This window comes from Gouania willdenowi, chromosome 5 (assembly GCF_900634775.1).
Source record: "Gouania willdenowi chromosome 5, fGouWil2.1, whole genome shotgun sequence".
Classification (NCBI taxonomy): Eukaryota; Metazoa; Chordata; class Actinopteri; order Blenniiformes; family Gobiesocidae; genus Gouania; species Gouania willdenowi.
The window spans coordinates 24,597,893-24,610,823 of record NC_041048.1 but is presented as its reverse complement, the minus strand read 5'-3'; the positions used below and the strand labels follow the sequence as shown (position 1 = coordinate 24,610,823).

Sequence of the window (12,931 nt, the reverse complement as noted above, 5' to 3'; positions counted from 1 at the left end):
GGGAGGAAGACTAGAGGGAAAGATAAATTGTACTTGATTGGGTCATATGGGCCAGAAATTCATGGTGCTAAACTGCCATCATTTCGTTAGGCATTCAGCTACTTTATGTATTTACACAAAGTTCAGAAGCGGACAGTAACAGATGCTGGTTCATCAGCAGTCAGAGCAGTTTATGAAGTTTGGGCCAAAGCATGTATTCTAACACGTAACATTCACCACTCACATTAGAGAGGTGTCAGTAACTACTGACAGTGATGATGATTCCAGTGTTGGTGCAGATGGTGGGGCGCCAATTCAAAGAAGAGGAACAAAAGAATGTCTCACTCCAAAATTAGCATCAGCACCTACTGTATATCCTGAGTAAAATGGCATCCAGCCTTGGTCATTGTGAGCATTCTCAACAATCACAGTTCACATGGCCAATACATCACACAGAGTATAAGATCAGATTTTCATACAAACATGCCACTAATAGTGCACTGAGATCCAAATGTAATGTTGGATTTGACAACGAAGACCTATGTTGACGGACTCCCCATCCTGGTTTCAGGTGATGGCATTGAAAAACTCCTTGGTGTGCCCATATATATATACACACACACACACACACACACACACACACACACACACACACATATATATATATATATATATATATATATATATATAGAGAGAGAGAGAGAGAGAGAGAGAGAGAGAGAGAGACGCAACCGGGCGCATATGTGTGTGCATTGATACATGTAAAATTCTGTACATAACCTTTTCCCCTTTTATAACATTTATAACTTAATTGTAAATTGTGTTCTACACACACAAACACACACAAACACACACACATATATATATATCATTATTTTATTTTAATCTTATTGTTTTTCACAAATTTTACAACATTTAATCTTTTCGTGTGTGCATGATTCTCATACTTGCTTTGGCAATTTAAACCTGTTTTTCTCATGCCAATAAAGCTGTTTTGAATTGAATTGAATTGAGAGAGAGAGAGAGAGAGAGAGAGAGAGAGAGAAAAAGAGAGAGAGAGGGGGGGGGGGGGGGGGGGGGGGCGCAGATCTCGCGATACTACGTGTGAGGCTCTAATGTGTAACGTGAACTCACTGAGTTCTTTCGTCGCCTGTGAAGCAGCTCTGCAGACACGCTGTGTTCTGCTGCGGAGCTAAACTCACGATGGTAAGCTACAGATACCTTAGTGTTTGCTGCATCAGAGGTTTATCTATGTTACACAGTAGCTTTAAAAGATTACTGCATATATAGACCCGGGTACATATTTCCTGTTTATCAAACTATCGTCTTAACACGTCTTCGCTGAATGTAGCCACCTACGCAGCTGTGGTTAACACTGAAAGTGCTCCAACTTTGGCTAATGTGAACATTTGTTGCTGATATGAAATGTATAGCTGTGAAAGTTACAATAATTGAGTGGGAAGTGTATCAGATGTTCTGTAGCAGTTGAAAATGCGCTCAGAGTGAGTTTGAAAAAGTGTTAGCATTGTTAGCTTAGCGACGTCCTAAGGCCCCTGCTAACACGTGGGCTCACTGTAACCACGGCGTGGCGAGCACATCCTTTAAACCTGGTTTGGACCAGGGATTAGGGCTTAAACACCGAACAAGAATGTTATTACCCATATTGCATTTAATTTATTTTAATTGTAAATGAAATATAAGCTTGCTAAATTGAATAAGGCTTGCAGCACGTGGGACCATAGTTACTTACCTTTAACACGATGATACTGAATTATTTTAAATAAAGACCCGTTTTCTACAACTCTAAAGTTTAACACCTTTACTATATGTGTTATATGAAATATGAGCCGATTCCTCATATTTATTTATTGATTTAGATCCTGGTCCTCAGTGTATCAGCATTGTGATCGTTTAACACAGGAATGCCAAACTCGTAATAAAGGCATGCTGTTAAAATCAAATTAATCTTCATCTTTCAGTTGACGATTCTTTTTTTTTTGTTTGTTTGTTTTTTTAAATTAACATTTCCAGTCAATTGAACTGCAACGTACACTGAAATTTCTTGAACAAGTACTTTTGGTAAAATAAAAAAAAAAGTTTAATCTTTTATCTTGCCAAACCAATCTATAGGTCATTTGGATGCTCTAAAGCATACATGGGCAACTGGTGGTCCAGGGGCCACATGTGGCCTAATTTTGTGTGGCCCCCCAAAGTAAAGTGATTTTTTTTTGTTTTGTTACAAAAAATGAACTAATCAAAATTCAAACCCAAAAACCCATAGTTCTTTCCTGTAATAATTCTTGGATTTGTTATTTTTCTAAACGCCAAAATGAATGTTGTGGCTTCCGGATCAAAGGTTTGTGATCTCGTGATAAAAATTGATCAATTAATCATGCTTTTATTATTGACCATTATGAATCATTTATTACATTTCCAAAAATCTATTACAATATTCAAAGTGTAATAAAAACCAAAGGATTCCTGCTAGTTACTCAAAAGAGAAGTCAAATAATTCAGCTCTTGCTGTTGTTGAATGAAAGACAAAAAAAATGTAATTGATAATGAAAATTGACTTGTAACCGAATCAAGATTTCTATAACCAAATCAGGACATAAGTCTGATTAACCCTATTAAATAGTGTAATTTAGAGATTTACTGCCCTCTAAATTATTACCAGCTAATAATGTTGGAAATACTGGTGAATGAAAACATTACCTTCCCTCCTGCAGGTGTTGCTACACGTGTTGTTCGAGCATGCTGCTGGCTATGCACTGTTTGCTGTTAAAGAGGTGGAGGAGATCGGCATGCTGCTGCCTCAGGTGTGTGATCATCTTTTTTTTTTTTTAGATTCGGTCATTTAAACTGAGAAGTGACCAAGTGCATTCTTTCAGGTTGAGGCCAGTGTGCTGAATCTTGGAAAGTTCAACAGCATGGTGAGCCTGGCAGCTTTCTTCCCCTTTAAGTCGGCACAGGCTGCTCTGGAGAACATGAACGCTATTTCTGAAGGTGGGTTGTATGGACCCTTTAAGGTCTTCCTCATGGTTGATACAGGTTATGGCAATCCTCAGGTGTGATGATGTTCTTTAATCTGTCAATCCACTGACTCATATTGCTGACACCTTGTTAATGCTGAACATCTGAGGTTAGAAAAACTGTAAGTTAAATAAACCCGTTCTACAATAATATTTCCCTTAATTGGTAAACCTAGCTGCTAAAAAAACCTCCTTTATCACCCGTAGACATAAAACTGATCCTGTGCCACATAAAGGAAATAAACATTTGATTTGTAGTTCTCATTCAGAGTTTTTGAACTAAAATTAAAGATGTACCGATCCATCGGCTGATCCCTGTATATGAAACCGATCTTTTCTACCTTTGCAAAGGTCATAAAGTCAGTCGTACAAGGAAAGCTAAAATTCCGGACACTTTATTGGTGGTTTAAGATTTATTTTTTTGTTGGTTTGTCCTGTAGATTATTTTTATCTACCTTTGTAAAACCAAAATACTGCTGTGCACTTTTTGGCAAAGAGCTCCCAACAGGTCTGTAGTGTAACCTGTCACACTTATTTTGTTTTTAAATGTGAAAGACTAAATGAAGTAATAAAATTTAGTATTTTAAACTGCAATGTTCTAAACTTTTCATTTATATTTGAGATAACTTCCTCATTTGCAGTTAAAACATGTTTTGTTTCACGGATGTTGTTTAATGTTTTACAATAAAATAAGATTGTAACATTTAAGGTGTATGCTTTCAGTTATTAAAAAAACGGTATTGGCAGGTCAGGCTTTAAAAATAATAATAATTGGTGATCGGTCAGAAAATTGCCATTGGTACACCCCTGATTAAAATGTTAAACTACTGTCTGGATATTTACAAAATTTGAAATGCAAGACATGATTTTGATGAATGTATTTGCTTTTCACAGTGCATATTGGGGTTTTTTTTTTTTTTTTTTTTTGCAGGTGTTGTCCACGCAGACCTGAAGTTATTCCTGGAGACTAACCTGCCCCTGACAGGAAAAAAGAAAGCTGTCTTAGGAGTTTCTGATTCAAAAATTGGAGCAGCGTTACAAGAAGAATTCAGTCTTTCTATTCAGACTGGTGGTGTTGTAAATGAAGTAACCAGAGGTACGGATGGTCTTCATACATCACAATAATTAAATAATAATGAATGTGGGCTGTTGTGATGTCATCTTTTGATACTGAGACTCATGAAGGTTCATACTGAAAATCTGAACAGCAGCAACATCCATGCTCTTTGATTTGCTTATGTTGCTGTCTGAAACGGTCACTAATCTATCTATCCTTTAGGTATACGCATTCACTTTCACTCCCTGGTAAAGGGACTGACAGCACTGGCTGCTTCCAAGGCACAGCTGGGTCTGGGTCACAGCTACTCTAGAGCCAAAGTCAAGTTTAATGTAAACAGAGCTGACAACATGATTATCCAGTCAATCGCTCTGTTGGATCAGCTGGACAAAGACATCAACACATTCTCTATGCGTGTTCGGTAAGATAAGGCTGTACACGCAATTGCTTATACTTTTTTGTGATTTCCTTTTTTATGATTGGATCTTGTATAATTGGTGGCACTCACATTTTAGTATCATTGTACATAAAGTCACTAACTGTCCCCTTTTAGTTTTAACTAATTTTGTAGTGATGCTCCAATTGACGTCACCGATGTCGATCATTGCCGATCCAAAAACTGATGTAGCTCATACTCTGCCGCCTGTAGTTACCCTGTATGCAGTGTAGTGTCCCCCTCCCCTTTTTCCACACTGCATGAGGGCAAACCCAAACAAACATTTCTGCCATGTGGAACTTTAAATCGATTTTTGAGAGGGATGTAAAGTTTACATCCTGCAACATGCCAATAAAAAATACCTTGAAGGGTGAGCATGTTAAAAAGTTTCAACAGAACAAATTCAATAAGACATTTGAATATCAAATACGTGGCAGAGTTCAGTGAGTTTTTGAGGCTCACAGCAGTGAAACGGCAACACATAACAGGTTATTTGAATGAAGCTTGCATTTCACATGTAACTTTTTTTTATATACTTTATGCATTTGTTTTTATTTTACTTTTTACACTATTTAACTTGTTATTGTTAATTCTAGTGAAGATTGTTGCTTAAAGCTGGTACATTTGAGACTTTTTCAGTCCTTTTGTCTGAATAGTTGCTGCGTTGTGCGTGTATTCTCTTGTCTAAGGAAACTCATGGATGAATGGAATAGTCAGTAAAACACCCTGATTGGAGCACCCCTATCATTTTTGAGTTTTCTTCTAATTGCTTCCATAGTGTCTGTTTCCCAAGTTTTAGCCTCCTAATGCTTACCACAGTCACTGCATCTTATGAGTGCTGACTGTATAGAAACAGGAGGTACATTAACTAACCCCAACACACCAGCTCTGCCAGTTTTGATCTGGTTAGACACGGCTGTAGGGTTGGACATCTACGTTCTGTCAGAGTTGCTATGACCCTAATCAAGCCTCAGCCTCACCCATTTCTCTGTCTTGCAGCGAGTGGTATGGCTATCACTTCCCAGAGCTGATCAAAATTGTGTCAGAAAACTCCATGTACTGTCGTCTGGCTCAGCTCATTGGCAACAGGAAGGAACTGTCAGAGGAGAGTCTTGAAAGCCTGGAGGAGGTAGTCATGGATGGTGCCAAGGCTCAGGCCATCTTGGAGGCATCACGCTCATCAATGGGTCAGCATCTATAATCTTACCTCACAGCGAAATGTCTTTGTTGATATGTGCAGTAGAAAACAAACCAGCCTAATAAGATTGTTAGTTTTCATTGTGTGCTAAAGTTTGCCCCTTTTTTGCCCACCCTGGACCTAAAATTGTCCAAGGTGCCGAACACAGGGGGGTAGAGCAGCTCTCTCATAAACCTGTAGTGAAGGCACAAATCCTCACTGCGGATCCTGTCGGGAGAAACAATTTCCCCTGTTACAACACGGTAGAGATTGTAGGAACTCTGAACTCTTTAAAGAAATCTCCATTTTTCATTTATCCAGGTATGGATATCTCACCCATTGACCTGATCAATATAGAGAGGTTCTCAAACCGAGTTGTGTCTTTGGCTGCTTATCGGCTTGAGCTGCAGGAGTATCTACGCTCAAAGATGTCCCAAGTGGCTCCCAATCTTGCAGCTCTGATAGGAGATGTGGTGAGTTGTTAATGGGTTTTATTTTCAATGACCAATTGGACCAATGATGTACCAAAATCTGTCAATCCACTGAATGTTTGATGAAAAACACCTGTTGCTGATGGTCCTCAGTCTTTGTTTTTGCTTTGCTTGCATTGGAGTGTTTTTTTTCTTCATTAATGACTTTTCCTACTACTAGGTTGGAGCGCGGCTGATCTCCCATGCTGGTAGTCTGACCAACCTGGCAAAGTATCCAGCATCCACAGTTCAGATCCTTGGAGCAGAGAAGGCCCTGTTCAGGTACTGGGGCACCCCGTCCCTGCTGGGGAATTCAGTGGTTGCAGTGATGGCAGGGCTGGGCTGGAGCAGAGCAGGGTGATGGAAGGAGAGGAAATACGTCTCCTCCTGCGTGATCCCTCTTGTTCTCACGCACCCCCACAGTCTGAGCAGCCACTTAAATCACAGAGGTAGCATATTAGCAGGTCTGGACAGATATATTTATATATCTATAATTAAAATCATTTGAGCTTTTTTTGTCTCATTTGAGCATCAACTTGTTAGTTTAGTCTAAACTAACAAATTCCATTGTAAAATGTACCATTTAACATTATAATTTATTACACACATGTAATGTCACTATTTGCATGACCTCTATGCTCAGTGGTAGTTGCATTGAATGTGAAACAAAGCCATATTTCCACAGAGCCTTGAAAACACGTGGAAACACCCCCAAGTATGGCCTCATCTTCCACTCGACCTTCATTGGACGTGCAGCTGCCAAGAACAAGGGTCGCATCTCCAGATACTTGGCCAACAAGTGTACCATTGCTTCACGCATTGACTGTTTTTCTGGTAAGTTCTTTGACTGTCTTGGTTTTGGATACATGTGGCACACATGCTATGATGTTCACATTTTTCGTCAACAGTATTCATCCCTTGGGTTGATGTTGATATAATATTTCCTGAGCAGGGCCATGTGTCTTTATGGAGATGAGCAAATTAACTGTGACGGCTTCTAATTTGTGTGTATTCTTACAGAGATACCAACAAGTGTGTTTGGAGATAAGCTTCGTGACCAAGTAGAGGAGCGTCTGTCCTTCTATGAATCTGGCGAGGTGCCTCGAAAAAATGTAGATGTTATGAAAGAGGCTGTGAAAGAGGTGAGCTGGATGTGCTGTTTTCCTATTCCTAACACTTTACATTTTAACTGATAGATTTAAGTGTAGGTTCGACATATTCTCTTAATGCTGTGTGTGATGAAATGTCTTTACCTGACTTCTCTGATGGTAAACACTGATTTAATGAGCCTGATGCAGCCATAACCCCCTTCCTGGGCCCAGCCATGTACCCAGGATTGTTTTCACATCTTTTCTCTCTTTTTTTCTTTGAAGGCAACTGATGTTGCTGCTGAGATCAAACGCAAGCTGGAAAAGAAAGAGAAAAAACGCAAGAAGCGTGAAAAGAAGTTGCTAGAACTCGAATCAAATGGTGGAACCAATGATGATAAAGAGGTAAGCTCTTGTTCCTCTAATTTGGCTTGTGCATGTTTTGATTTGAGGGTTGACTAACATCAGTGGTCATCTCTCAGTGTACGACATGCAACAGCAATCTGACTCCGAACCATTGGCGGGTTCAACTCAATGAGCCTGATCACTGAAGAGAGTCAAACATTTAAAACATCCATAGTTTGTCTCTTTTTAACTGTATTTTCTGCTCTCTGAAGGTGGAGAATGGAGAAGCTGATGCTACAGTAGTTAAAAAGAAGAAACGTGCAGCTGAGGAGATGGAGATCCAGGCAGAAGAGCCTGTCAATAACGAGAACGGTGCTGAGACTCCAGCCAAGAAGAAAAAGAAACGGAAATCTGAAGCTGTAGAAGCAGTTGAGACAGAAACAATCGCAGATAATGGATCTGAAGTAATTGAAACGCCATCCAAGAAGAAGAAGAAAAAAGTAAATGTTGAGTCTGTGGACACAGAACCAGCAGAGGAGATTCCACTAACGCCTGGAACTGAGAAGAAGAAAAAGAAGAAAAACTGCTGACGAGAGAAGCGCTTTCCAGAATGAATATTTTATGTACAGTTATATTTTTACATTTTCTTCACTTCTTTTTTTTTTGTTTAGCTTCAAGTCAAACTATTTTGCAGCCACATGCCAGGTTGAGGTTAGACTAGCAAAGATGTGAATGTGCCTTGGTGTCGATAAAAGTTTCTTTTGCTTATGTAAATAAATTCTCTATCAAATCATGTCATGAATATTTGTCTTCTGATATTTATTAAATAAACTTACATAGGCCTATTAACTTTTGAATTACTACAGGATGTTAAGTGTGTGTGTGCTTAACTCTTCATGAGATGGCTAAAGTTATGACTGACTGTCTTGCTAGAAGTAATGGGCCCTGTTGGCCCTCTCTGAACCAGCTGTGCTAGATGAATGCTTGTTTTAATATTGACCTAATATTCTCGTTAAATCATATTTGATACATGGGTTTTGGAGCTCTCTACATGATCAGTGTGATGGTTTTTTTTCTTTCTTGGAAAAACCCATGTTATATACATGCGTGTGCAAAGGAAAATCACCGTGGGGCAGTCATTGGTTCAGCAGAGGTGTTTCCACCAACTACAAGACTGTCATTTCTGAGGAAAGATGCACAGGTGGTTTTTGAGGGACATTTTAAATTTTGGAAAGATTAAAGTAACATTTATTTTTTTACTGAAAGGTCAGTAGGAAGAGTTACTGGGATGATGCAGTGTGATATTAAATATTTTATAATCTGTTTTAGTAAAACCGTGTTGAAAATTGTGTATCAGATTTGATACAGCGGGTCTATGAATGAGGTCATGTACTGTAACTAAATCAGTCAATTGTCATTATTCTTGAGTAGGAATGTAACGATTAATCGTAAGGCAGTTAAAAATTGAATCGCAGTACTTTTTTTTCCCCCCAAGTGTAGGCGGCGGGCGGAGTCTGCTAATACTTTCTTTCTGGCTGCCTTCTACTCTTAAATATGTTAATAAATGATTCATTACCCCTTAAGCACCGAAAGAATATCTGTAATAGGAAAGCTCCGTGGTTTAGCTCTGAAACTCACACACTCAAACAGACAACCCGTAAATTAGAGAGAATGTGGCGCTCCAATAAAACAGAGGAGTCACGAATACTTTGGCAAGAAAGCCATAGTAAATACATGACAGCCTTACGACATAGTCGATCTACATACTACTCCTCACTAATTGAAGAAAATAAAAATAATCCGAGGTACCTTTTCAGCACTGTAGCCAGGCTAACACAAAGTCAGAGCTCTATTGAGCCCATGATTCCTCTAGCCCTCAGCTGTGAGGACTTTATGACATTTTTTAACGATAAAATTCACAAGATTAGAGATAAAATTAGCCACTCCCTGCCTTCACCTGGGCCTGCTGTACCATTAAATGTAAATAGGCCTAACCTAAACTGTTTCACACATATAGGACTTCAGGAACTTAACTCTATTATTTCATCCTCCAAACCATCGACCTGCCTTTCAGATCCGATCCCAACTAAGCTGTTTAAAGAAGTTGTTCCCCTAGTCTGCCCATCTTTGTTGGAGACAATAAATATATCCCTATCAATAGGCTACGTGCCACAGTCCTTTAAAGTAGCTGTAATCAAACCCCTTCTCAAAAAACCTACTCTTGATTCCAGCACTTTAGCAAACTACAGGCCTATATCTAATCTTCCTTTTATTTCAAAGATTCTTGAGAAAGTTGTGGCAGCTCAGCTCTGTGAATTTCTTCAAAACAACAGCCTGTTCGAGGACTTCCAGTCAGGCTTTAGAGCTCAACACAGCACAGAGACTGCTTTAGTTAAAGTAACTAATGATCTACTCTGGGCTTCAGATGAAGGACGACTCTCAGTGCTGGTTTTATTAGATCTTAGTGCAGCTTTTGACACTATAGATCACTATATTCTACTAGAGAGATTAGAGAAATTACTTGGAATCACAGGGACTGCCCTAAACTGGTTTAAGTCCTACCTATCTGATAGGTACCAGTTTGTACACGTGAATAATAAGTCTTCTGTGTACACTAAAGTAAGCTACGGGGTTCCTCAGGGCTCTGTGCTAGGTCCAATCCTCTTCTGTATCTATATGATCCCCCTTGGTAATGTTATGAGAAAATACTCTGTTAACTTCCACTGCTATGCTGATGATACCCAACTGTATGTATCAATGAAGTCAGGTGAGACAAATCAGCTATCTAAACTTGAGGCCTGTCTAAAGGACATTAGGGCCTGGATGGACCAAAATTTTCTTCTTCTCAACTCAGACAAGACTGAGCTCATTGTACTGGGCCCGCGACACCTTAGAGAAACCTATGCTAGCCTAACTGCCCTAGATGGCATTACTCTGGCACAAAGCACAACTGTTAGAAACCTTGGGGTTCTATTTGATCAGGACTTATCCTTCAACTCTCACATAAAACAAACTTCAAGAACTGCCTTCTTTCATCTCCGTAACATTGCTAAAATCAGATCTATCCTGTCTCAGGGCGACGCCGAAAAACTAGTCCATGCTTTTGTTACCTCTAGACTGGATTATTGTAATTCTCTTTTAGCAGGCTGCCCGAGCAAGTCGCTTAAGACACTTCAGCTGGTTCAAAATGCTGCAGCACGTGTACTGACTAAAACTAGGAGAAGAGATCACATTACTCCTGTATTAGCCTCTCTGCATTGGCTTCCCATAAAATATAGAATAGAATTCAAGATTCTTCTTCTCACTTATAAAGCCCTAAATGGACAGGCACCAGTCTATCTCAAGGAGCTTGTAGTGCCATACAATCCCCCCAGAACACTACGCTCTCAAAATGCTGGACTACTCGTTGTTCCATTCATCTCTAAAAGTAGTATAGGAGGAAGAGCTTTCAGTTATCAGGCCCCACTTCTCTGGAACCATCTACCAACCACGGTTCGGGGGGCAGACACCCTCTCTACCTTTAAGGTTAGGCTCAAAACATTCCTCTTTGATAAAGCTTTTAGTTAGGAACCAGCTCATAGCTCATAATTAAGATGCAATAGGCATAGACTGCCGGGGGGGGGGGGTCTGGCATGCTCGGTTGGAGAGAGGTTGGAGAGGGCGTTAAGAGAGAGGTCATTTAGGTTAGAGAGGGACCGGAGAGGGTCCCATTCCTCTTTCAAACACTCCCTCTATGTCTGCTTACTCCCTTGTGTGTTTGCTCCTGTACTCCTTCTGGCTTTTGTCTTGCAGGTCCGTGGGATCCTCAGTGTGGAGTTACAGAGACTCAGCGGCTCTGTCTCCACCCTTTTCTCTGCACACACCCAACACAGCATAACGTGGATGGCTGTTCATCATAGGAATGGGATCCACACAAGGTTCCTGCTGCTTAACAGAAGGTTTTCCTTGCCGCCATGATGAATTCATGTTGGGTGTGGGATACATATGTATGTGTATATACGTATATATGCATATGTGTGTATCCATAAAATGAAGAGTCCGTCCTTAAGACTGCTCTACTGTAAAGTGCCTTGAGATACCATTGGTTATGATTTGGCGCTATACAAATAAAGATTGATTGAGATTGATTGATTGATAATATTACTTGAATATCTGTAAAAGTCACGTTTTTCTATTAGCTCTGTCTGCTAGCATAGCTTCTCTTCTTCACTGCAAGATATCTGCATGCCAACCGACCACTGGGTTACCAGCGCCCTCTGCTGGTCCAAACAAATATGACGTAAATCATTGCAATCACGGTTTTTTTTTTTTTAAAGTCCAATTGTTAAGGCACAAAATACATTTTCAGTTGCACTTTTTTTTATTATTGTATGCATTGTTTATTATAGAACCAGAATTTAAATTAATGGGCTTCATTTTCATTTGTATTATTCCTTTATTTATTTCATTCAAGATTTATTTTTAGTTAAATTGCATTGTTTTGAATAGTTTATCAAGGAATTCTTTTGACAATGAAAAATAAAAGGAAAATAATACAGTATTTTCTAGTTTTTTTCCCAAAAAAAAAAAATTGTCTACAGTCCCATTTTGTCAAATAAATCGTGAGAGAATCATATCGTGAACCCAGTATCGTGAATCGAATCATATCGGGAGTTGAGTGAATCGTTACATCCCTATTCTTGAGTAAAAAAAAAAATCAGATTGCTTCCAAGATTTGGAATGTTTATGTACGTGAACATTTCTTGGATAATTAAAGTACCCCTACAAGTGTATATTATTGGCAATTTGGCTGAATGAATTGCCATCTCATATGGAAGGAAGATACCACTGTTAACATTAGATAATCAAGATGGAACCATAATTTAAACCTCTCGATGAGAGATAAATATTGTCCTATTATTGTTTTATTCTTACATCCCTGATGACTTTTCAGTTCTTATTACAAAAGGAATAGGGAGCCAGATGCTAAGGCAGGGGTCTACAACCTGTGGCTCTGGAGCCTAATGTTGATCTTTAACTCTTTTGCAATGGCTCCCTATAGCTTTAAAAAAATAAAAAATTGAAAAAGTTATTTTTTTATGGAGTTTTTTACAGAGATGTTTTCAAATTCACGTTACTTTTTGTAGCCTTTAAAATACATGAACTAAAAATCTTCTTTACATAACATTGTGTTCATGTAACATTTTGAAGATGCAAGATACTGTTTTCTGTCTTGATGTCAATTTATTGTATTTCATTTTCAACTGTTTTTAAGTTGCCATTTACATGATAAAAAAAAATAAAAAAAATCAAGTCAAATTAAATCAAACATTATTCTATATAATTTAATACACTGTATTGTCTTCAT

At 38.9% G+C, this 12,931-nt stretch overlaps 1 protein-coding gene and 2 non-coding genes across 4 annotated transcripts; all 3 read left to right on the top strand.

The window, feature by feature from the left end:
- The first annotated feature begins 1,061 nt into the window (after positions 1–1,061).
- Positions 1,062–8,386, top strand: nop56 (NOP56 ribonucleoprotein homolog). Of its 2 annotated transcripts, XM_028447799.1 has the most exons (12): positions 1,062–1,185; positions 2,709–2,798; positions 2,871–2,985; positions 3,943–4,107; positions 4,291–4,489; positions 5,504–5,691; positions 6,003–6,154; positions 6,333–6,433; positions 6,837–6,985; positions 7,172–7,293; positions 7,525–7,644; positions 7,857–8,386. In XM_028447799.1, exons 1-12 carry the CDS (start codon positions 1,183–1,185, stop codon positions 8,172–8,174), a joined length of 1,722 nt encoding a protein of 573 aa, XP_028303600.1. In that variant the 5' UTR covers positions 1,062–1,182; the 3' UTR covers positions 8,175–8,386. The 2 variants fall into 2 exon arrangements, with proteins under 2 accessions (XP_028303600.1, XP_028303601.1); XM_028447800.1 differs by lacking the exon at positions 2,709–2,798 and having other exon boundaries at positions 1,148–1,185; positions 2,827–2,985.
- Positions 5,797–5,927, top strand: LOC114464140 (small nucleolar RNA SNORA26). The gene has a single exon (XR_003674165.1). It is a non-coding gene; the product is annotated as a small nucleolar RNA SNORA26 (small nucleolar RNA).
- On the top strand, positions 7,382–7,447 carry LOC114464134 (small nucleolar RNA SNORD57). The gene has a single exon (XR_003674160.1). It is a non-coding gene; the product is annotated as a small nucleolar RNA SNORD57 (small nucleolar RNA).
- Positions 8,387–12,931: the final 4,545 nt, after the last annotated feature.